The sequence below is a fragment of the Microcebus murinus genome, chromosome 14 (assembly GCF_040939455.1).
Source record: "Microcebus murinus isolate Inina chromosome 14, M.murinus_Inina_mat1.0, whole genome shotgun sequence".
Lineage (NCBI taxonomy): Eukaryota > Metazoa > Chordata > Mammalia > Primates > Cheirogaleidae > Microcebus > Microcebus murinus.
This window is the reverse complement of record NC_134117.1, coordinates 28,974,083-28,999,655: the sequence shown is the minus strand read 5'-3', so window position 1 is coordinate 28,999,655 and position 25,573 is coordinate 28,974,083. Positions and strand designations below refer to the sequence as shown.

Here is a 25,573-nt window from a genome sequence, read left to right as displayed (position 1 = left end):
TTGCTGGAGGTGGTCTGTTACCAACACATCAGTTACTAGGGAGGTTGCCAAGGAAAGGCAGCGAGTTAGCATGTAAAATTCAGCCACAGAACCATGAGCGAGGGATGGGGATCAAAAGAAAAGTTCAATGCAGGGGTAACATGAGGAAGGACAGCCCTCGGGGATTGATTAGAGAGGCTCACGTGAGTTTGCAGCTTCTAGTAGCAAGATATTACATCTGTCCCCTTTTGCTCCTTTCTCCTTATGGAAGAAAAATGAGCCTCTGAGAGACTGAAACCGAGTTACAATCCACCAAGCAGATTACCTTGGAAACAGACCGGACAAGGGCCTCCCAGAACCAACTCCCGAGGCCTTCGTAACCAGAGCCTCAGGCAAGTGACTGGTCACTGGGTGAAACTTTCAACGTGAAATTAATTACTTAGGTCAAAGGACCACTGGATCGTTCTCTGAGGGCAAGGACAGGGGCAAAAGAACCAAGCAAGAAAAAGATGAAAAGATAGTGAACACACCCCAAGAGAGGTTTGCCTTGAGTTTTATTTAATGTTTGCATAAGCTTTCCCTTATTAAAGCCATTTATCTCATATATAATAAAATGTAGAAGTTGATGGTTTAAATCTGTGGGACGTTAATCAAAAAATCCTCAAGAGAGTTGGGAGCAAAGTTGAAGGTCTGACAACAAAGATGCATACCTACCACCTGGTGGCAGCATATCTAAACTAAAGAGAGAGAGAGAGAGAGAGAACACCCACACGAGTTCAGGGGAAGTAGAGAAAGGAGGGATTGGAGCAGAATCATAAAATCTCAGGGTCAGAACCTAATCCCTCTCCCCAGCCCCACTTAATTCAACAATGGCAGCTTCCTCTCCAACCTTCCAACGTATGATTGTTTGGGATTCCCTTTGGAGAAGGGGACCTCATTACCATCCCTTTCCCAAACTCAAGCCAGAAAGGTTTGTCCCAAAAATGATCAGGTGATCTCCAAATCAGTGGTACGGAACTGGCCGAAAGCCTGGCCCTCCATAACGTTTGTCCTGTGAGCAAGTGAGTGAATGAGCACAGCCTAATTTCCTCAATATTTATTTTCAGCATCTAGGGTTACCATCGTGAGCGGTAACAAAGGGGGCACTGACGAACCTGGCTGTTTAGACATTTAGTGATGATAGTGCCTCTTTGAGTGTTCCTTCCAGGACTGGCTAATGCAGGCTGTAGAAGGGTGGGCCAGGAGAGCCCTAGATCCCAGGGGTCAACAGACAGATTTGTCCCCTGGCAATCTGAAGACCCAGATTCCTGATCCAGTTCTCCCCTGCTGGGGCTTAAGTAGGTTACTAAATCTTCAAGCTTTAGTTTTCTGTAAAATGGAGATAATTCTATCCAGCAATCCCAAGGATTGTAGGATGAGATAACAGATAAAAATCAGTCTGTTGACTTCAAAGGACTCCCAGATGTTTTGAGTTGTTACTGTGCTGGCTAGAACTGCAAATATGCACCTTTGGTTATCAGTTTGTCCCCTGTCCTACTTCTTTATGAACTAAGCTGCCTTCTCACCTACAGAGTCACTGTTAGTAAAATGGGTGATTCCTCCCCAGGTCCAAGTTGCCTCTTCTTCTGAGCCAGAAGGTAAGTGATCATTCTCAAAGCAACAGATCAGTCTAAACCCGACAGCCACAGTGGCAGAAACACAAGCCCAACCATGTCTAGACTCAAAAACTTCAGAGTTTATATGATCTGGCAAATGAAAACTGTGGTGGGTTTCTTTTCCCCATCCAAACAGCAGCCAAATTCTACAGCCTGCCTCCCTCCTATTATCCTCCTTCTAGCTCCACGACAACCAGAACCCCTCTGGCACGGGGCTTTACAAGTTGCCAGGCGGCTACAAACCAGGCTGGCTCCACAACACATGGCTGCCTTGGGAAGTGCTAGTGAGCCTCACTGTTTGCATTACACAATTTGCAAGAAAAATCATGTCCTGGAGTATGATGTTTTGAAAATAAGTTCACTATATAGTAATTCAATAAAATCAGGTTACCCCTCCCCCCCAAAACCTGCTTATAATTTTCTAAGCCTAGAACCTAAATTGTTTCATATATAAACATATCTCATAAGATCTTTGCATACACCGAATTTTCCAGGGATTCAATTACTATGGAAATGGAGAGGATATTGTGAAGAGTTGTTTACCTTTTAGAAAAATCCAGGCACTGATGCCAGCATTGCTCTCGGCACGTGAGTCCCCAGACAACAGATGTGTGTCCGTCAATATTTGAGGCCATGATATGGACGGTGGTTCTGAGCATGGTGTCTGCACCTGACCATTTCACCACGACCTCTCCAGGTGCAGACTGCCTGGCATGTCCTCTCCCTTTATTTCTCTTTTGTATCTCAATTAGGGCAGTGTAATTGACTTCTGAGAATTTTATATGTAAGTAGGTTATATCGAATATAAATCTTATGTCAGGGGAGGGAAAGGGGTATGTATTAAGGAAAGTTTGTGATAAAAAGGTCCCCTTGGGACTGGCAGGACCGGGAGCCACTGGTTTAGCTCCTTGGATCACAAGGCAATGCCTTCATCAATTCGAACCCCCAGACCCTTGCCTAGACTCTCGCCACGCTCACAGCAGAGGAAGTTTGGAGAAGGATTCTCCTTGCCACAGCATATAATTCCAGATCTAACTTTGTATAAAACAGGATCTTCATGTCTCTGGGGTGGGGTAAGGGTAAGCCAGGACTTCCCCCTCAAAGACCAGAATGAAAAAAGTTGTTTCTCTGCCAAAAAACCCAACAATGGAAGCAGAACTGGGCTGTGTCACTTACAGAGGTCCTCGGTGGCAGCCGGGGCGAAGGCAGCCATGGACTCGTACAGGTCCTCGTCACAGCCGGGGTTGAGGGAGCATTTCATGAGCAGGTCTGTGGAGAGGTGGGCCATGGACTCGTACACGTCGTCGGCCTCCTCCCCTTGCATCAGCTCCTCTTTGATGTGACTCTTGAGCATGTCCACAGTTTCCTGAAAGAGAAGGCGAGGCCGGCTGGCTCACTGACAGGCTGGCTTTCCAGGTGGATTCGGCCTCCAAGTCGGCTTGCAGAGGCCAAAGTGAAGGACCCCTGGGACTGCAACTGTTTGAGTGTATCTAGATTTTTCCCTCCCGACTGAAAGCTGCTTGAGGCCAGGCTTCACACCTATTTTTGTTTCTTTGTTTTGTTTTTTGTTTTAATCTTCACATCCTTCCACAACACTAAGAATGAGTTATGCACTCAAGAGATGCTCATTAGGCCAGGAGCGATGGCTCACTCCTGTAATCCTAGCACTCTGGGAGGCTGAGGCGGGCGCATCATTTGAGCTCAGGAGTTCAAAACCAGCCTGAGCAAGAGCAACTACTAAAAATAGAAAGAAGTTAATTGGCCACTAAAAATATATAGAAAAAATTAGCCGGGCATGGTGGCGCATGCCGATAGTCCCAGCTACTCAGGAGGCTGAGGCAGTAGGATTTTTCGAGCCCAAGAGTTTGAGGTTGCTGTGAGCTAGGCTGATGCCACAGCACTCTAGCCCAGGCAAAAGAGTGAGACTCTCTCAAAAAAAAGGAAAGAAGGAAAGAAGGAAAGAAGGAAAGAAAAGAAAGAAAGAAAGAAAGAAAGAAAGAAAGAAAGAAAGAAAGAAAGAAAGAAAGAAAGAAAGAGATACTCATTAAATGTCCACTGACCAGAGGATACAAATTAAAAATTACTTTCCCATGAGCACCTATCATGTGTCAGGTACAATGCTAAGAATTTTCCTATACATTATTTCTTCATCCTCTCCATCACTGCTTCAGAAGGGTTTAATATTCCCCAGTTTACAGATGACAAAAACACAGCTCAGAAAAATCTAGTGTCCTACTCAAGGGCTTGCCTTCCTGGCTTTTGAGCTTCCTACTATACCCTATGCTCAAAAAGGAACAAATTACACGACAGGGTATGACCCTCACTGAGTAGCCACATGGAAATTCAAATGGGCTGCAGCTAAGGTGTTCTTGCAGTATATGTGGTCAGAGGTCCCTCAGTAACTTGATAAACTAGTCCCTATTCCTTCTGCTGGCTTCTCCAAAGTGCCTGTCTTGGATAAAGTGCCTGATGCCAGAAAGGCTGCCCCCTGTCCTCCTGCCTCCAGGTGTTGTGAAGCCAGAGAGCTGAATTCTCTGAAACCTCTGCACAACTTTTCCTGGTAAGAAACTTTGGTGTTTCACAATCCTTATTTCAGCGCTAACCCACAAAAATCCTCGTTTTCATCATCACTACCCCAAGAGAGCTAATCTTCTGTTGACTCTCTGCTAGTTTCTTGGTGAGACCCAAGAGGACCAGGTGACAGCTGTGAAGGGTTGCAGACTCAAGGTCTGGCCTTTGGCTTTGATGTGGAAAAAGGCAATGGGACAGTGGTCAGAGGCCATAAGCAACATGTAGGGACAAGCTTTCGGCAGCAATGCTAAAGGTGCATTGGCTAAAGGTGACTATAGTCAGAGAGCAAAGATGATATGAACCAGAGTAACTTCAGGGTAAACTGAAAATGCATCTTTAAATCCCTGTTAGATACAGCAGGATAACATGCCCTGGCTTTAGCATCAAACTCAATTCAAATCCCATTTCTACCTCCCTTTCTAGTTTGTGGCCATGGCCACAACCGCTCTGCCTTTCTATGCCCTTTTCCTCTTGTGTAAACTGGGAATCACAATACTGTCAACTTCAAATGATTGTGGTAAGGATTAAATGAGATAATGCATTTTCAAGTCAAATAAATTCAATAGATATTAGTTACTACTATGAACACAGTGCATCCTTAATAAAGGCCATTGGCATGGAAATGAAATGCTACATTTTGTACATCTGTGACTTCTAAGAAAAACCAAGTAAATACTCTGAGACTGTGAGCACCTTTTAGTCTCATTTATGCCAGTGATGCCCAGAACAAGGACTGATGTATTCTACTCAAAACACTTATACACCCCAAACACTGGGAAGTCTCCTCTGTGTGCCTCGGGGAGTCACTGCCTTGTAGATTCCCCAATACAGAGAGTTAAGTTTCTGGGGAGGCATCAGGCTCACTCCTGTCGGGAGGTCAAGAGCAAAACTACAGTGCATTTATTGCTCCTCTGGAGGTCACAGCTCCAAGTAAGAGGCTGAGCTGTTCTCAGGTGCCCTCTGTGCATCTGTGAAGGAAGAAAATCAGAAACGGTGGAGTCAGGAAGAGCAGCTGCCTCCCAGACAACTGAGGCAATACTGGGGCATGGAATATAATGTAGACATGAGGTGAGATCAGACTCAGAGAAAGACCCAGAAATCAAGGATCAAGGAGGAGCTGGGGGTCCAAGGCCCGATGAGCAGACAAACCAGAAGAATCTGCCTGTGTAAGGGCAGACCCAGGCAAGGGGGCAGGAAGAAAGATGGTCAGCAGGAGGTGGGCCTTAGAGTCGGCCTCGCCGATGCCTTCTCCAGTGCAGAGCTTTCCTGTGGTCTGTGCTCAGGAAAGACCAATCCCAACCACAGTTCCCCGGGCATGACGGCAGGCAAGGTAGCTGGAAGCGCTGCACCAAGGTGCGGTGGAGGGAGGTGGGGATGTGCCGTCAGCAGATTCACTCTAGAAATGTCTGTAAATTCCTTGAGCACCCTCAGTGCTTGACATGCTTAATTTACTTTTATTCTCAAAACAACTTCAGGAGTAGAACTATTATTATCTTCCTTCTGCATATTAGGAAACTGAGAGAGGATACGTGACTTGCCCAGAGTCATGCGGCTAACAAGTGTGGGTACAGGAACTTGAACCCAGGTCCATGTGACTTCCAGGGCTCATCTCTGAAGCCCACACATACCGCCCACTGCCAGAAGAGGTGCACAAGGACGTGCTGGAGAGGAAGTCTGTCCGCGTCGTTGGTGAAAGGCAGCCCTAGAAGCACACAGTGCATCCCAACCCCGGGGCCTCTCGCCTTGGCCTTACCACATACTCGTCGATGAACTGCCGCAGGTCCTTGAAGCCATGCTTCTCGGCGATGGTGTTGGGGTAGTGGCCGTGCTTGTTGGCCACACTGTACGCCTGCAGGGCTCCCGGGCAGGTGAGCAGCAAGGCAGTGAGGTTCTTCAGTCCATACTTTGCAGCAAAATGCAATAAGGTGGGCAGCTCTTCATCCCTCTGATCTGAAAATTGTGCAGGAAAACTTAACTGACAGATAAAAACAAAGGCACCCTTGTTCACAGAAGTGAGGCTGCCAAGCCTAGCATGGCATCCAGTAGGCGCTCAGTCATTGCTTATTGGTTGATTGACCTAACATCTGACAGTTTCCTTCTGTGGCACCACTGAAGATCATGTCTTCAGATGACAGAGGAAGTGACATTTTAATAAATTAGCAAATCTAATAATTAATATCCTACCTTCCTCTTCCAAAAGGATTGGAAAATCCTGAAAAAAAGTACTAATTCAAAATGTGCTGGTGTTTTAAAGGCTTACCCAGCAGCCACAGTGTACAACAGAAATCATGCTTTAACCTTTTCTGCAAAGTTCAGAGCACTTTAAAACTATTGTTTTGTGCTGAGTGAAAAAAAACAGATGTTTATCCTCTTCGCTCTTAGTCCCAATTTCATATTAAGTATGCCAAATAACCTGGGGTATGTTACTTAGCTTTCTGCAGCCTTCGGTTTTGAACCAGAAAATATTTCCAGACTATCTCAAAAAGACCTGGGAGGGTTGATAGGACAGTGTTCAGTGCGGCTCTTGTTAGGGAGAGATTTTGGATGTCGGTATTAATGCACACGAGCCCCAGGACATCAGCGATCTCTCTGCCTGGTGGGAAGCACAGTGCTCCTAAAAGCCGTAGGACCCCCACGGCACCCTCCACCTACTGAGATCTGAATATAGCAAGGTAAACTCAAAAATGGACATGTTTGTACTGATGAGTTGGAGGACATATCTTTTTTTCATAAAAGTTGATTTCTACATGCCATGATTCCTACATGCCACAGTAGGAAAATGGGAGAGGCAACAAGACAGAGAAGGCCTCCAGGGACAGCCTGGAAGGTCATGTAGCCCCATCTTTACGGCTCTCTAGGCTATAGAAGGATGGAACACAGGCAGAAGGTAGCTAGATACTTGGGACGCCTTTATGCTTTTATACCACGGTGTGAAAGAAGGGTGGTGTCCACAGAAACACTAAGACAGGCACCATACCCCTGCAAGCAGTGTGACTCTCCTAGCTCCCAGCATGTCACATGTGCACAAAAGGACGCTCTGCCCTCACGGAACAAGTATTTGTTTAGGGCCCCCCATGAGCCACCCACCCAGGAAGAGCTCCAGCCCTCGCTGATCTGATAGCCTAGCAAAGAAGACAGATACAGCTGAGGCGTGCTACGACAGAGGCACCCGATCTGCCAGGGGAACCCACAGTGGGTGGATGGAACCTCCTGGAGGCTCAGAGAAGGTATTCTAGAGGAAGCACTACCTCGGCTGCTGGAGGGGGGTGAAGAGAAGTTAGCCAGTATGTCTACAGCCATACCACCCTGAACGCACCCAATCTTGCCTGGTCTCGGAAGGTAGGAAGCTAAGCGGGGTCGGGCGTGGTTAGTACTTGGATCAGAGAAGTTAGCTAGGTGAATAGCTACCAAGGCAGGGAAGAAGAAACTGTCTTCCCATGAGTCAAGTGGCAAGAGACAGGTGAAGGAAGTTCCTATCTGCCATATGGCGAGGAGGATAGAAGCCCAGAGGGGGTGAGGACAGAGACGAGGGCAGGAATACAGCAGGGGCCCGCCCCTTAGGAAGGGCCTGATAACAGGCTAAGGAGCTTGGACTTTATCTAGAAGCAAGTGGGAGCCAGACATGTTTTGAGAAGGGGTGAAGTATTCAGATTTGCAAATTAGAAGAATCCCTGGCTACCTAGCAAAGAATGAGCCCTTCACAAAGGACAGGCTGTGGAGCAGGGACCAGCAGAAACTGCACACACGGTGCCCGGGTGCTGAAGCCCGCAGGCTGGAGTCCGTCAGCCCACTGCCGCTTTCCTGAGGCTTCCTGCTGACTTACTTGTCATCATATCTTCTTCTTCCAGCTGGTTGATTCCAAAGAGATGCAGTCCACTCGCAGGGATGTTGTTCTTCAGGGACTCCGTTAGCAGTTTGTCAAGGGTCTCTGTGTTGTAGGGCACAATTTTAAAGGCCTGAATACAAAAGTGAAGATGGTCAGCTTTTAAAGCCAGCAGATTCCAGACTGACAGACCATTAGCGGAAATGACATGCCCAGAAAACTCAGGTGGCCCTGCAACATCCTCACCTGACACATGAATTCCACCGGGTTCGCAGCATTGGACAGTAAATTCCCAATTTCTTCCATGTCAGTGTAATAGCTGATGACGGTTTCACATACCACTAAGTCCCCGGAATATATCTTCAGAGAAACATTCCCAGATGAAAGGTCTGAATGGAAGAAAAGATACTATAAAAAACGCCCAGGAAAAACAAGGGTCTAGGGAAAGGTGGTTGTGGGTATCTATGCTCCACCTGCAAGGCGAGGAAACTAACTGGGAGCTGGAAGGAAGCACCTGGCAGTGAGCTGGGGAGGGAGCCAGGGACAGTGCAGATGTCGAAGGTGAGGACACCAGCACACCGCAGGGCTCTGCGCTAGTGCAACTACCCTCACTTGGTCTGCAATTTAATTTTCAAAGGCTTTACATCTTCTTACTCACTGCTATAGGCCCAGAGCCTCAATGAACAGGCAGAAAATTCGAGTTTAAGACACTTTATACAAAAGCTGAAGGTGAGAGGGCTCCTAGGGGTGACACTGTGGTTTCTGCCACAGTGGACCAGGGCTGTCATGACTACGTGCTCACTCGCCCTGGGGCAGGATCCTACGCCACAGGAAGGGGTTTTGAGGGGGAAAGAAAACATTAAAAATAAACTAACCACAAAGATTCGATTCTCAAAAGAGGAAATTCAACAAGTAGAGAACATGGAAAAATAGTCAACCTCACTAGTAATCAAAGAAACGCAAATTAAAACAACCGACTACTATTTAACATGAAATTAGCATAAGTATTAAAATGGCAATGTCTGTCTGGTGTTGGTGACGCAGAGCAAACAAGTGGGTTGGCGCTACGGTCTCTTGTAAACCCGGGGCTACTTACTGGGAGCCTTCACGGAAACGGTGTACTCGTTCTCCAGCCTGGCTTCCATCCTCACGGAGGGAGAGTCCTCCGGAGAAAATTCTGCTTCCGTCGTCACCCTTTCGTCCAGCTTACATCTCACTATGACGTAGACAGTGGTTTCTGCCTGCAAAGGGAGGTCAGTCACTGTCCCCACTCCCTCCTTGAGCCCCTTCCGGTGCTGGGCCGGCGGGTGTCCCCAGGTCCAGTGACCCTGGCCCTATCGAGTGAGGGTCCTCCAGGGCAGGGTGGGCCCCGCAGCCCAGTGCTGCGCAGTGAGCTGTTTGCTACCAATCCCAACGATGCAAGTGACAAAAACCGAGAGCTAATATTTGTGAACCCTTATAGTAATTTGATGGAGTAATGTTATGCTTATTGAATAATAATAATAATAAAACCTGGGGCCTGTATTTTATATGCCTTTTTATTTCATTTTGCCTAGCACTTCTTGTTAAATCTTTTTAATGAAATCGTTGGTCCATTGCAGAATTGCATGTTTTTAAGACAGATAGTCGGAGGAACATGGTTCCAGACTAAGCTTGCTACTCAAAGTGGAGCCCCGCACTGGCCTCCCTGGAAGTGTGTCAGGAATGCAGAACCTCAGGTCACCCTGGACCCACGGAACCAGTCTACACCATCATGCCCAGGTAACACCTGCGCACCTTGCAGTGTGAGAGGCACCGGCCTAGAAATCTCTCCTGGGCTCTGTTCCTCATGCTGCTCCTGGTTGGGCAAAAATACTATCTTGGGGGATTAATTTTCCCAAAGCATCGAGCAACCTGAATAGCTATTTCACCTTCCTTTCAGCTCTCACGCCAAGTCTGCCAAATGAAATTCATCCTGTTTGGTTTTGCTGGTTAAGCCTGGGGATGGTCCTCTCAGACTGAACTGGTAAGGACAGGCCCCTCAAAACACAGGGGGAAAGGAGAGATTCCTGGCCATGGCTGATGCCAAACGTTTATCCTAGGATTCTGCTATAAAGTCCTCAAAGTAGCCCTTCATGACAGAGCCACAGGAAGGGTGCAGCAAGCTTGGAGTTTACAACGGATGAGGGAGGGGGTGTGGTCCCGGGTCCTGGAGCTGCTGAGGGGGAGCGCACCTGTGCTGCGGTCGTCGGTCGTCGCTGCTCCGCTGCAGCCCCCAGCCCTGTCCCACCTGAGCCTTCTCCCTAGGAGTGAGGGGCCAAAGGGGATGTGTGTCTCCTCTGCTGACAGTTAGGGCCCAGCCCTGGCCCAATCCCCCCAGACCCAGAGACTCAGAGTCAGCAACAAGGAGATCCTAGCTTTGTGGGCAGCCAACCTGGGAGAAGAGGGAAAGCCTAGAAAATCAGGGAGGTGAGTGAAGGAAGTCAGGCTTTGGTTCCAACCCTCCTTTACCCACGGGCACCCAACAGCCTGATCAGAGGGCATGGAGAAGGCAGGAAGGCGCATGAGGAGACTGAACACTGACATGTCCCCATCGGCCTGGCCAGTGGGGAAAAGAGTAAGATGGGCTGACTATAAAGGACAGGGAGTGGTTGGGAACAGCAAACTGGAGGACGCATGTCCCATGCAAAGGGCTGCTCAGCCCCAGCCAGTCATCTCAGGCCTAATATGACCAGATCGAAAGGAAGCTGGAAACACAGATTCGTATGCCAAACTGTTAAAACATTGTGCATTCCAAACCAAATATGTCTATGAGGCAAATCCAGCCCAAAGAAGCAGGTGGCAACTCCTATGTGGGAAGCTCTTGCCCAATGTCCCGTGGCCATGGGCTGCTAAGAAAACCACTCGCAAGGGCAAGGAGGCCAGTGTTTCCCGTTGCCAAGGCCCCCACACCCTGTCATCTCGAGGAGCCCACAAATAGCGAAGAGCCTGTAGCCACGGAAGAAACATCTGCTATAATAAATGCCACACGTTTTAAACCGGAAAAGAAAAATAATTTAAAAAACATCAAAATCCGTGGTAGGATTCAAATGACAGTGGCTCATCAGTTGAGCCGTCATATTCCAGTCACTTATTAATATATGCCCCACCCCTGAAAATGCTAGTCATGCAATGCTTAGGCATTTATCCTATCCGTTTAACAAGCAATATTGACCAGTAAGTTCCAGCTGTCAAACTTCAAGGCACTTCCTCGGGCCATGCCAATGGCCAACTGACAGAGAAGCAAGCTATCAGGATGCCCCGAAATTCCTTCCACCCAGTGCTAGGCTAGCAGGAATAGACATGGCCTCTAACCCCAGGGCTGGCGAACGTGTCTGGAATGCTGATCTCCCAGACATGTGCTCTGTGTTATCGATTCATAAAACAAAAGTCTTAGGATGATGACACATACATTCCTGGGCTCATCTCCCTCTGACTCAAAGGAGCTAGGTGTGTCCAGGGCCCAGGTGATGGGGAAACTCCAGGTGTGTCCAGGGCCAGGGCAGAGGGGAAGCTCCAAGGAAAGGCTGCGATGCTATACTGAGGTGCAACGTGAGAACCCCACTCCCTTTACTGCAACAAATGCACCCATTTGAAAATCCATGTCCTGACATTGATCTCCCAGGGCCCGGGAGCGCCTACCCCACAGCGAATGCGGTCCGGCTGCACCACCATCAGGTTCCCAGGTGAGGTCTCAGGCGGCAGGCTCTGCTGCTTTGAGTAGAGAACAACCTTCTCGTCTTCAGGCTCGGTGTCAGTGACTGAGTCACAGCCAGAATCTGCAGAATAGAGGACACTGCTAAATGGGAACAGAAGGAAGGAGAACTGGTAGACATGTTCCACCCCATGGGATCCCCAAACATTACCAAATAGGAAATGGCTCTACATGTTATACCAATACAGGCTGAAGGAAGTGACTCAGGAAATCATGAAAGAGGACCTAATGGGGAAAAGTCAGCCACCACGTAGGCCACAGGGTAGGAGACAGCAACAGGATAAAGGTGGCAGGGAAGGCCAAAAAGTCTGAGGCTGCAAGTCTAGCCTCAATCAGCAGGCTTCTGGAAGCTTCACCTCCAGACTTCCTGCAGGGCTGCAGGGGTGTGATGAAGGGCGGCCCTTTCCCCTCAGGTGGGGTCAAAAAGGAACTGTCCACTCAAAGGTCATCCTTGGAACGTTGACTGAAACCTGTGCTGTTCAGAAAGCCCATTAGACCTGAGGGTCATGGCTAGACAATGTGCCCCCTCTGGGAGCAGCAGTGAAAAGCAATCATTTTCAACAAACCTTAGGTGGGTCTAACCAGGTTCTAGATCAGTGCCACAGCTGACACTTGCACCGTGGGAAGATTAGAGCATGCACAGACTCGGAGCTGGCGAGCTGGGGTGTGCGAATGTGTGGGGCAGGATGCAGAATGAGATGATGCTGAGAACCTTCCAGAGCTCTAAGGCAGGGGCTCTTCCCCAGGATCTGTTGATTAACAGGCCTGCCTCTGAGGTTGTGTGCAAGATTGTGTGTGTATTTGCCTACACCTTTCTGGAGCTAGTTCAAAGCATTCATCAGATCCTCTAAGAGGGACAGGATCCCAAAATGGTTTAAAAAAGGTTGAGAGGAGAGAGAAGCTTCATCCAGTCCCTTTTTTGGGCTTGCTCTCATTCACTCCTAAACCACTTATAGAACTAGCCAAAGTGTTAGACACTTGAGGGGACATGAGGATGAATCGGACACCAACCCTGCCTTCAGAGAGCCCATGATCTAAAAGGGCAGTAGAGGTGAGAGGTGAGGGTTAGACTGGCTAATTAGGCTGCCCTCCCGGGGAGGAGGTGGCCTCTGCAGAGCTTGTGGCAATTGTCCTGGTGGAATGCTGGGGTGATATGCTCCCCAGAAAGCCATAACTTCAGGCTTGCACTCTAGACTCCAGGTCATACCAGGAAGAGGCTGTGCTCCCAAGACCATGGAGGCTGACGTGGGGGAGCAGGGCTAGGGTACCACCACATCCTACTGCTGCAACCGAGGCATCAACCACTGCTCAGCCCGGGGGTGGGGGGAGGGCTGGGGCTTCCCCAGGGGTGCAGCTTAAAAGCCCCACAGCCTCCGGCGGAGGTCCTGTCCCAGAGCTTGGTATCTGGCTCTGCTGAATGTCTACAGGCTGCCCCAGAGTGCAACAGGCAATGAGGCACGTCTCCCTGCTGCTCTTCCCCGCTCTTGATTTCTCCCAAGACCCACCATTCCAGAAAGGCCTGTTTGAGTGCTGCCAGGTCTTTGACCTTGTTTGTGCAACAGGCAGAATCCAGTGTTAGGAGGTAGAGCAGATGACCCTGGGAGTTCAAGCAGGGAGCTGTGTTTTCAGCTGGGCATCAGAGCCATCGGTCTCCTACATCTCTCCTTTCCTTTCTATCCCTGCTGGCTCTCCCCTCACTCTGTGCTAATTATTCCCCTGCAAAAGCTAACACAGTAGGCTCCCACCTCCTTGCCCTCCTAGCCTGATTAACAGAAGGCTACCGTTTTCTTTGCTGGCTCTCCCCTTCCCCATGACCCTTTTCTCCTAGATTGGTGACTTCTAAAACAGCCAGGGCCTCTCACTGTGGCACAGCATACATCCACCCAAGCAACTCTCACCCAGCACAGGAGCCTATAAAGGAAAGAGCCAAAAAGATCAGGGACAATTCAAACTCTTCTTCTAACTGATTGTACCAGGTTTCAATTATTTATTATTAGATGCCTGGATATCCCTTTAAGAAAAATTCTGAGGAATCCCATTGACTTAAAACATTCAGTAGGTTACTTAAAATGGAAAGGGGTTCCCTGGAACTACTTCTTTCTCCAGAATTGTTTAGACACTATCCTGAGTGGCCACACCCCAACTCTTGCCAATTACCTATTCTAATATAGCGCACAGGTATAACTTCTTTGGGATGGACCCACAGTGCAATCTGCCATTGCTTCAACAACAAAAAATATTTTATTTCACCTAAATTTCTGGCCCACTAGTCTGCTGGCCAAAGAGTCAAAGCTTTAAAAAATATAAATAAGAAAAAATGGAGAAAACGTAAATAAGCCAAATGAGAAAGGAATGGCAACTACATATATGGAGGAGATTTTTAAGAAACACATGGAAATTAAAACTCTACACTAAGAATTAATATTAAGGTGAGAACTCTGTCCTAACAAAATCTCAATGCAGTTTTTATAGAAAAATATAAAGTACCAAAATTGCCTCAAAATAAACAGAAAATCTGACTTCATCAATAACCATGGGGGGAGGGGAACTTCCTCAATTTTCAAATAATATTTAGAGTAAAAACCACCTATCCCTCCTTGAATTGAATTTAAAATCTTATTTGGGACAATATGCTTTCTTATAATATTAGTTTTTTTCCTACCAAGGAAACGTTCATTTATAGAGGTATTATGTCCACTAGTAAAGTTTTAAAAAATAATAAAGGGTAGTCCTATTTTACATTAAAGTTATAAAAAAAACCAGAATGGACAGAGAAATTGAATATAATAGATAGCTCAGAAATAAAGCTTCATTCCCATAAAAACTTAATATGTGATAAAGAAAGCATTAAAAACCAGTACAGATCTGCTCTGTGAAAGACATTCTCAAGAAAACAAGGAGACAAGCTACAGTCTGGGAGAAACTGTTTGCAAAAGACATATCTGATAAAGGACTTGTATCCAAAACATACAAACAACTCTTAAAGCTCAACTATCAGAAAATGAACAACCCAATTAAGACACCTCACCAAAGAAGATATACAGGTGGCAAGCAAGCACATGAAAAGATGGTCTACATCATACGTCATCAGAGAAATACAAATTAAAACAACAACGAAATAGTACTATGCATCTATTAAAATGGCCAAAATCCAGAAAACTGACAACACCAAATGCTGGTGAGGATGCAGAGCACCAGGAACTCTCATTTATTGCTGATGGGAATGCAAAATGGCACAGCCACTTTGGAAGACACATTTACAAAACTAAACATATGCTTACTATACAAACTAGCAATCTCACTTCTTGGTATTTACCCAAGGGAATTGAAAACTTACATCCACACAAAAACCTGCACACAAATGTTTATAACAGCTTTATTCATAAACTGCCCAAACTTGGAAGCAACCAAGATGTCTTCCAGTAGGTGAATGGATGAAAAGGCTGTGGAGCATCCAGACAATGCAACATTATTCAGCACTAAAAAGAAATGAGCTATCAGGTCATGAGAAGCCCAGGAAGAAATTTAAATACACATTACTAAGTGAAAGAAGTCAATCTGAAAACGCACTGTATATGCCAGATATGGTGGCGCTCACTACTGGGACTAGTAGTCCCAGCTACTCAGGAGGCTGAGGCAGGAGGATTGCTTGAGCCTAGAAGTTTGAGGTTGCTGTGAGCTATGATGACTGACACTGCACTCTATCCAGGGTGACACAGTGAGATTCTCAAAACAAAAACAAAAACACACTGTATGATTCTAATTATGTGACATTCTGCAAAAGGTAAAACTATCAATCAGTGGTTGCCAGTGGTTAGGAGGGAGGGTGGAATGAGTTGAGGATTTTTAGGGTAGTGAAAATACTCTGTATGATACGATAACGGTGGATATATGTCATTATATTTAAAACATTTGCCCAAACCCAGAGAATATACAACATCAGAGTGAACCCTAATGTAAACTGTGGACTTTGGCTGATAATGATGTGTCAGTGTAGATTCAGCAACTGTACAATGTCCCTCCGGTGCTGGGTGTGGATGGTTGGGGGTGTTGTGTGTATGCGGGGCAGGGGGCACATAGGAACTCTCGTACTTTCCACTTGATTCTGCTGCAAAACTAAAACTGCTCTAAATAATAAAGTCTATTAAAAAATCAATCAAGTCTATTAAAAAATAAATCAGTACAGAATAAAGGAAGTGGTTATAAGAAGGATGATTCAGCAGACGGTGCTGGAAAATATTAGCCATCGTGGGCAGTGGGGAAGGGAGGGTACTATTTAGACTCTTCACAACCCTCATAACTCCAAAATGAAATTTAGATGGATTATGGATTTAAATGCAAAACAAAAATAAAACACATTTTAAAAGTTAAAAAGATGAAAATATGGGTGAACGTTTTAACATTGATTTGAGAAAAGATTGTTAATCAAACAACTGAAGAAATTACGATCTAAATGAGCAATTGACTTGATGATATGAATTTAAAACTTTAAAAAACAAATCCAAAACTAAAACAAATCCAAACGCCTATAGTAGCATTATTATGATAGCCAAAAGGCGGAAACAACCCAAATGCCCATCAACTGATGAATGGATAAACAAAATGTGGCATATCCACACAATAGAATTATTATTCAGCAATAAAAAGACATAAATTCCAAAACACGTTGTTCAGGATAAATAGATAATTTTTGTTAATTAGTTAAAATAAATAGGATGAATGTTAAAAACATTATGCTAAGTGAAAGAAGGCAGTCACAAAAGACCACATATTATGCAATTACAAATAAACGACATGTCCATGATAGGAAAATCTACAGAGACAGAAAATAAATTAGTGGTTGGCAGGATTGTGGGACAATAGCTAAAGGAAGGACATGGGATTTCTTTTTGAGGTGATGAAAATATTCTAAACTTGGTGTTAGTTGTACAAATCTGTGAATACACTATAACCTATAACCATTGAACTGTATACTTTAAATGGTGAAATTGTATAGTATGTGAATCGTACCTCAATAAAGCTCTTACCAAAAAAAAAAAAAAAAACCCAAAACACAACCAATGGCAAATCACAAACTAGTTAAAAAATTTGAAATAAATATGACAAGGAGCTAATCTTCTTAAAATATGAAGAATTTATAGAAATCTCTTTAAAAACACTCAAAGCCCAGTAAGTAGACAATTCATAAAAGAAGGAATATAAATTATCTCCCCACTCAAAAGAAATAAAATATCATTCATTCTCACCAGTCATCACAGAAATTCAAATACGAAATAACACGCTGTATTCCTGTCTTACTCTTTCAAATTAGACAATGTTTAAAGTATACGTGGTGTGCTGTTTGGGGGACAGTGTGTGACTGGGAGGCAGGCACCCCCTTGAGGGAAGTATACAGTATACTTTATAAAGGGAAGTATAAAGTGCGAACCTTTCTGGAAAGCCATGTGTCCATATCCAGAGAAAGAGGAAGCCTGTAAAATGTTCACACCTGTTACTACATAATTCTACTTCCAGAAGTCTCTCTTAAGGTAGAAAATCAGTGTCCAAAAATGTAGAGAAAGACACTGAACCAAGATGTCTTGGCATTGGTAAAAAAACTGAAAACAGCCTGTCTGAAAGAATATTAAAAACATTCTTTTCAAAGAGTTTTAAATGATGTGGGTAAAGCTTATGGCATGTGAAGCAAAACAGCAGGTTATAAAATTATATCTCATGCTGCAGAATTTCAACTATATAAAAAATGCATTTTAAAAGGTTAGAAGAAAATGTGTGGCTGGATTCTGCATGCCTCTTCTTCCTGCTCTCTCTCCTTCTACTATTTTATGTATTTTAGGATTTTCCACAGTGAGATAGCACTACTGATAATGGGAAAAGTAGCACCTGAATCTATCGGCTAGATAGATTTGCCCAAGGGCCAGCTTGACACCAATGAGATTGATTCTGACAGTGCAGCGCCTGGCGGATAGTCCCCAGCGCTCAGATGAGCCATGGAAAAGGAACAATGTCTTCCAGCAGGCCCATTCATTTAGTCACCTTGGGTAGCCAGGGCAGCTCGCCCATTTGGGGACGTCAGGCAGGATGTCAATCATTCTGCAGAGTTACTCTGGTGGCACCGACTGACAGGCCACGGCGGCCTCTTCCACAGTGCACTGGGGAGAAGGCCAGCACCTCAGCCCGGCCGGGGCCAATCGCCTCAGCAGGTCAAACGTTGCCCCCGAAGGAAATGCCGGCTCAGACGTGCGCACCGCTGAAACCCACCTCATGGAGTGGGCTGGTCCCAAACCTTCCCCCTTGGACACGTAGAGCCCTCTTCAACCATTATTATTGAAGATAGTACCTCCTTTGCTGTCCTGAGACACAAATAATAAATGAGTGAAGTCACTCTGAAAACCCCACGATCCTCTCCAATGTAAAGCATTATGAAGACACCATTAGCACTGCTTTAGAATTCGATATCCTCTCAGTTATTGCGAAGTCTAGAGAAACTCTGGAGAAATTGCGGAAAAATACTCTTTGTGCATCCTGTTCCTCAAAGTCTCATCTATAAAGGACCCATGTGGCAAATACTCTTTGAATTTAGTGGCAGGAAAAATCTGTCTCTTCAGAGAACTTGCCTGCCTTCTCTTACTATTAGACAGTAACAACGAGCTAACGCCGGTATGCTTCACCTTTTGCCCTTGCTCCCAGGCAGCTCAGTGACAAATTTGGTTCTTAATCTCTTTCACACTCTTGTCCAGGTCCTTGGTCTTGTCTATTTCTCTTTTTTATATAGTGTTTAATTTTGGAGGCTGCCTCAAATACTGTGGGCATCCAGTCGGTATGTGAATCACTGTTTCTCAAACCAGTGTCTGCCAAAAGTTCTCAGGCATATTCCCTATGAGAATCTGTGTCTGGGCTCGTCATTTAGATGATAATGCCCCTGTAATGGGATGCAAGAGCATTTCAGATTATCCGAATGACTTCATCATAATTGAGTCCTGCCATAGGATTTTGGTGTCTGTGTTTGTGTTTGCAATCACTTTGCAACTAGGTCATGCTATGCTAAATGTTGGAGGCTAATGAGGACAGAAGAAAGGAGGCAGGATGATATGCAAATGAGGCATTTGTGCCAACTGAACACAAGATTCCCCTGTATACTACTTTAAATAGAGAAACGTAGTGGGAGATCTAAGTCCCAAAATAACACAGGGGAGACGAAGCAAGCCTCCCGATGGCATCAGTGAGTACCCCAGCCTCCATGCAATGTTCATGATGTCGCCTCAATAAACCAGCACCGTTTATGACAAAACAAATGTCATCAATTTGCCTTGTATTTATTTTATGCCTGTATTTGTATCTTGTTCATTTGTTTTGCTTTCAGAGTTGGGAAAGGACAATAAAGATAAGGAGTTAAATATGTTTATGCATATTTAAATGACATCAAAATAATTAATTTGTCAACACTAGAGGTTCGTCATAATTTTTTTCCCATAGGAGGGAGCCTACATACTAGAATTTTAAATGTAATCAGTATACATATGCACTCAGACCCACACCTAAGCCATATGGAGAAGCTCACATTAGGTAAGAAGGCCAGTGATAGATTCATTATTATTAGCAATAATAATAACCATAAAAGTTACCATTTATTGAATATTGTGGTGACTGCTCAATGGTCTTAATCTCATTCAATCCTCCAAATAACCTTGTAAAATAGGAATCAATATTCTATTCCCATTTTATAGATAAAAATACTGTGCCTGGAACAAATGAAATAACTGAGCCAAGTTCACGCAGCCAGCAAGGCAGCAAAGCTAGAATTCTCCCCCAGGTGTCTCTGCCCTGCCTCCTTTCTGGATGTGGTTCAGGGCAGCAGAAGGTAGTGTCACTTGCTATTCCTGGTCTGGGGTCGTGACCTGCAACTCATGAGACACAACTTGAGCTTTCGCTGTCACTGACACCTATTGGTGCAACCAATGCTGGCTTGGTTACATGTGCTGTGACCTACCGATATTTCAATAGTTACCTTCACTCTATATCAAGAGAGATTCACTTTTCATTTACAGTGGCAAAGTTTCCTTTCGAAATAAATTTACTTAAAAAACTGAATTGAGCCGGGCGCGGTGGCTCACGCCTGTAATCCTAGCACTCTTGGAGGCCGAGTCGTGAGGATTGCTCGAGGTTGGGAGTTCGAAACCATCCTGAGCGAGACCCTGTCTCTACTAAAAATAGAAAGAAATTAATTGACCAACTAAAAATAGTAGCCAGGCATGGTGGCACATGCCTGTAGTCCCAGCTACTTGGGAGGCTGAGGCAGGAGGATCGCTTGAGCCCAGGAGTTTGAGGTTGCTGTGAGCCAGTCTGACGCCACGGCACTCACTCTAGCCAGGGCAACAAAAGTGAGACTCTGTCTCAAAAAAACAAAACAAAACAAAACAAAACAAAACAAAACAAAACAAAAAAACTGAATTGAGGGCAGGCGCAGTAGCTCACACCTGTAATCCTAGCACTCTGGGAGGCCGAGACGGCCAGATCGTTTGAGCTCAGGAGTTTGAAACCAGCCTGCACAAGAGCGAGACCCCACCTCTATTAAAAATAGAAAGAAATTAATTGGCCAACTAAAAATATACAGAAAAAATGAGCCAGGCATGGTGGCACGTGCCTGTAGTCCCAGCTACTCAGTAGTCTGAGACAGGAGAATCGCCTGAACCCAGGAATCTGAGATTGCTGTGAGCTAGGCTGACGCCAAGGCACTCTAGCCTGGGCAACACAGTGAGACTCTGTCTCAAAACCAAACAAAACAAAAAAAAAACTGAATTGACTGAAAATATTAAGTTAATAGCATAATGGAAAAGTTTTGAGAGTAGATAATGGTGATGTGAATGCAATTAATGTCACTGAAGTGTATACCTAACATTGGTTAAAATGACAAATACTATGTTATATATATGTTTTACCACAATTTTTAAAAATTAACAACATCAAATACCCAAAACCACTGAATCATACACTTTAAATGGGCGAATTGTAATGGCAGATGAATGATATCTCAATAAAGCTGTTTAAGAAAATAATAGTTCTGTGGGACAAAGGTAAGCCAAAAACAATGCTGGTAGTTCTCAAAAGTCTAAAATTTGGGAAAACTGCATTATGCTATACTGCTTCCATTTTGTTAAGCTAAATTTATTTTTTTATGTTAAAAAAAATAAATTTATTTTTAATGTTTAAGTAAGATAAAGTGAAAGTGGGAAGGCAGGAAGAAGGCCTGCAGCAGAAACATGGTGCATTGCTTTCTCCAAGTTTTGGATGACGAGGAAAAAGAAAGTGAACAGAGAAGGAAACTGAGGAGATAAATTGCAACTGAGAATGAAGAGCTTGCCACCAATCTAGTCAAAAGTGGAATGAAACAGAAACAGTTACGGGGCCAGTCAGGGGAACACGGGTCTTTGCGTCGGACTGAAGTGTAACAAGAGTGGATCATCAGTCCGTGTCCAAGGCTTCCAGGGTGACTGATGAAAGAAAGAGTGAAGAAGATTCAAAGGTTTCTTAGAAGAATGAGGAGACGAGTAGCCATGCAACCTAAATACTGGGGTCCACAAAAGACAGGGCAGCATTGACATCCCACCTCTGGGACCCAGATTGAACTCTCCCTCGACATCACTCAGATAGAGCAGGAATATAGAGTTTTTTCCTGAGGTCTGGAGAAACTTCTGGAGGCTTTTCCACTCAGGATGAAATTTGCCAGCTGTAATGATGTTCATCCAACCTACTTAAGCCACTATGATGAAATCATGAAACAGCTATTTCTCAAAGCCCTGAATAAAAGGTTCTGAAACCTGAGCTCATTAGGAAGCTTCCTAGCACATAGCAAGCACCTACTGAACGTGCCTGCACATCCTAGGACCAGCCTGGGTCCCATGCAGGAATCCCAAAAGTGTGTCCCCTATAGTCTCATCCCTGAAGAAGCATCCAGCTGAATTGGCAAGATGAGGTTCCACACGAAAAAGTTGAGGAAACCATCTGATACCTTATCATCAAGCACCAACCGCTATGACGAGACTATAAACATAACCAAATAGAGTGAGTTAAATGTTTCTAAGTGTTTAGAAAAGCGCTGGCACATGAAAAATGTAACAAGTTTAGAGAAGTTGAGAAAAACTTCCTAGGGGGTGAAGAAGACAAGCTTAGTTCCCTGAAGCCAAATAGCATTCGGATGCTGAACTTTACCCTTCTGTGAAAAATGTTTGATATTTTCTGTTTAAATTCATAAAATAATTCATTGCCCATTCTTTCATTCCTTCAAAAAATAGTCATTGTCTATCAATGAATAACAAATATTCAGAGCCCCAGCTTGCCACGAACACGTCTGTCCTTGCTGATACTGGGGAGACCACGCAGAGTAGGAAGGACTTTCCCACACGGGCAAGGCGTGACTCAAGGCACAAGGCAAGAGAGCAAGTGACGCGTGTGGGCTACAGGAAGCAATGTGGGGGCACCTTCTGTATCTACCGGGTGGGGGCAGGGCTGCATGAGATGGGGAGGAAGCTTGGGTCTGAGGGAACCCTAAATGCCATGCAAAGAAGTTTGGTCTGTATCATGGAGACCTGTCAGCAAAAAGTATTCAGGAGAAAAGGAAATTCTGCAAAATACAGATTGAAAATGCAGTTTTATTTTTCTTAAGTTGAACATTTTCTTTGTTTGGTTTTAAAATAATTCCAGACACTGGAGCAGAATGTATCGCTCTTTCTTTTGTAAAGTCTGGTCAGAACTGAGAAGTGTTGTGGCTGCCCACCCCTTCCCACCCTGAGCGAGCGCTGCCTTCAGACGTACGAAGTAGCACACACGAGTGGCTAACACAGTGTTACCAAGCCAACAACCCGCGCTCTCTGCTTCCAGGAACAAGAAAGATGCTATAATTAACCCACTGTCTGAAAGCGTACCATGAGCATGGTTTACAAAACGCTTAGGAGAGGATTCTGAAGTAGACTATAAACACTGCATTTATTTTGTGTTCACTGGCTATCAGCTTAGAAATTCAGTGCCATGGCTACTGTTGAGTCCCTGGAAAGCACAAAAGGAAACCTGAAGCCTGGCCTTGTGTCCAAATGCATGAACCGCAATGAAGGAGCCTTTGCTCTACTGCAAATATACTTGAGTTCGCAGGGTGGGAGGTGAGAGGCTTGCAATGGTGGGACTCAAATCACGAGTTTCAATAACCCCCCACCTCCCCCCAGCTTCCTGGCAAACATCAAGACTGCTTTTTCATTTTAGTCATCACCATGGGTCTTTCTTCCCCCTTGTTCACCCACCTTGGTTAGTAGGCATTGAATTTTCTGTCCCACTAACCCCTTTCACTTACAAAGCTTCCAACAGAGAGTGACAAGTATACCCAACCTGCAAGTCACCAGCTACCCCAAAGTCACACACAGTCATCAGACTGATCGTAAGAGGGTCAGTGGAATGCCGGGTTCTTACTCACTGGATATCTTACTGGCATTAAAGCCAAGGGAGAGAGGTGGTAACTGTTATTTGGAGGTGTTAATGTGAGTTAATTAAAGTGACATCAATCATTGTCCTCACCACCTTCATCATCATCATCCTCATGATGCCAAAAAGATAAGGCAGAGTCCTATGGACACATCCCCAACTCAGACTTTAAATAAACTCATGGTGGCCACTCTGTCTCCCTGGAAACAAGGAAAAAGGAGTAGAAAACAGGAAAGAAGAATGAATCCACTCCTCCCATAATCCCATGCTACTGACTGTTGGGACGCAGGCTGGCTCACCTGTGACATCCAACCTGCTTTGCCATCCAGGTGCTCTGTGACAGCTGCAGATTCCTGAGGCTGCCTGGTTTCACTACACATCAGTGGATCTACCGTACTTCAACCCAAGTCTTCTCCAGCTCACATAGACCCAAGGCACAGTATTTCTTAATTCACCAGGTAATTTACCTGGCCCTCCTCAAAGTACTTAAGGTTCAAGATCAAGGGGGCAGGACAGGAGGAGAGAAGACCTCAAGTCTCTAAGACCTTTATCCAGCCCCCGTTTGAATAAATGAGCCACTAACTATAAATGAACTATTCAAAGTGTTAGTTTTTGGTTTTGTTTTTTTCAAGCAAAGGATGTCGATTCTTCCCTTCCCCTCCCCACCCCACCCTACATGCTCTTCAGCTTGAACAAAAATAGCACCACAGCTGAGGCTGCCATGACAACCAATGAGAGCTCATGCTTGTCCACCGATGATGAAAGCTGCCTATGGCTCCCACGGCCCTTTACCAGCTGGGGTTGGGACCCTTATCCTTCTTCCAAGTTCAACCTTCAGGAAGCTTTCCTGTGTAGAGCCAAGGTGCTCTCTCCTCCTTCAAGAAGCCAAGGATTAGCTGGAGTTGTCTCACTACATAGGGCCTCAACTTTTCAATTTGTTCTCATTTGTTCCTTTCAGCATCTCCAGGCATGCAGGACAGAGGTGCCTATGTCCAGTTTGCAGATGGAACAATGGAAGCACGAGGCCATGAACTGACTGGCCGTAGGTCAGGGGTCCTCAAACTTTTTAAACCAGTTCACTGTCCCTCAGACTATTGGAGGGCCGGACTATAGTTTAAAAAATATATATGCACACTGCACATATCTTATTTTGAAGTAAAAAACAAACAGGCAAAAACATCCACATGTGGCCCACGGGCCGTAGTTTGAGGACACCTGCACTAGGTCATTAGCTGCTGGTTTCATGGTAGAACCACATTTAGAACTCAAGGTCCTGCCCCCCAGAACCAGTTAGCAGAAGAACAAAAGGGACAGCCACTCATGAAACGTGACCCAAAAGGGGGAAAGATTCCTCTGGGTGAGCTGCTTCCTAGCCACAGACTGAAGTTCCCCAACCAGTCTCTGGGACACAAACCTAGGAAGGGTTGAGGAAAAAATCTGCTTCCCCACCATGGTAAACAGAGCCCGCAAAAACCCACCTCTATTCTGGACTCAGCATCTCTGGGGCTGCTGCCACCAAACACAGAGCCCGGAAAGAGCCCAGGAAAGCTTCGCTGGTCGGGTTCATCAAGATCCCTAAGAGGCACTGTCCGTACCTACATCCCAGTGGCTCTCCACCCAGGTGCCCAGGACTGGAGGCCCACGGGCCCCTGTTTCATCGTTCAGGAAACCCCAGTGTTGCTAACAAAGCAGGAGCTACCACAGCCCTCCAAAAGGCTTCCTCTTTCTTCATCTCTTTCCGACACTTATAAATGTGCTTCCTCTGCCTATGTAAATTTGGTTCAAATGGCACAACGCAGGCTTGTAATGAGGCCATTAATAACTAGCCTTTTAACAGGCTCTTCTTGGTTTCCTGGTGCAGGAATCAATTCTAATCTAGACAGACACTGATGTCTGGATTTACTGGTATGAGGACAGACAAATGGGCTTTGTTCAGGGCAGGCAGACACATAAACGCGGTTTATTTTCACCTAGCCAAGAACTGAGAGGCCAAAGGCAGCTCTTGATAATAGCCAAGCCTTGGAAATTGTGAGAAAAATTTCTTTCTTTTTTCTCCTTACCACTCAATCATCAGACTTCCAGCAAAGGGTGAGAGGGTATTTTGCTGATCCTGAGCATTCTGACCAGCTGAAACCATGAAGTTGAGCTGGTCGGTTTCACTTTCCATTTTTCAGACGAGTAACTTTCTATTTCTTGCTTTTCACTGGGAAACATTGTGTCTGGACTCACAGGGTGGTCAAGGTGGGGTCTAGGGTGTGATGCTCTTTGGTGAAGGGCTTAAAGAAAGAAAAAACACCAAGATGGCACTCCAAATTCCGCTGAAATAATTACGGGCCAAAATTAAAA

At 45.3% G+C, this 25,573-nt stretch overlaps 1 protein-coding gene across 3 annotated transcripts in view; it reads right to left on the bottom strand.

Moving 5' to 3' along the window:
- PIK3AP1 (phosphoinositide-3-kinase adaptor protein 1) overlaps positions 1 to 25,573 on the bottom strand; it is a 112,466-nt gene that overhangs the window by 41,621 nt on the left and 45,272 nt on the right. For 2 of the 3 annotated variants that reach the window (XM_012767286.2, XM_012767301.3), the window contains 6 exons: positions 11,689 to 11,825; positions 9,125 to 9,269; positions 8,275 to 8,417; positions 8,029 to 8,161; positions 5,959 to 6,155; positions 2,811 to 3,000 (listed from right to left, as the gene is read on the bottom strand). In XM_012767286.2, coding sequence (XP_012622740.1) covers positions 2,811 to 3,000; positions 5,959 to 6,155; positions 8,029 to 8,161; positions 8,275 to 8,417; positions 9,125 to 9,269; positions 11,689 to 11,825 — 945 coding nt within the window. Of the gene's footprint in view, positions 1 to 2,810; positions 3,001 to 5,958; positions 6,156 to 8,028; positions 8,162 to 8,274; positions 8,418 to 9,124; positions 9,270 to 11,688; positions 11,826 to 17,794; positions 19,844 to 25,573 lie in introns of those variants that run through there. The other variant, XM_076009901.1, reaches the window with a different exon arrangement.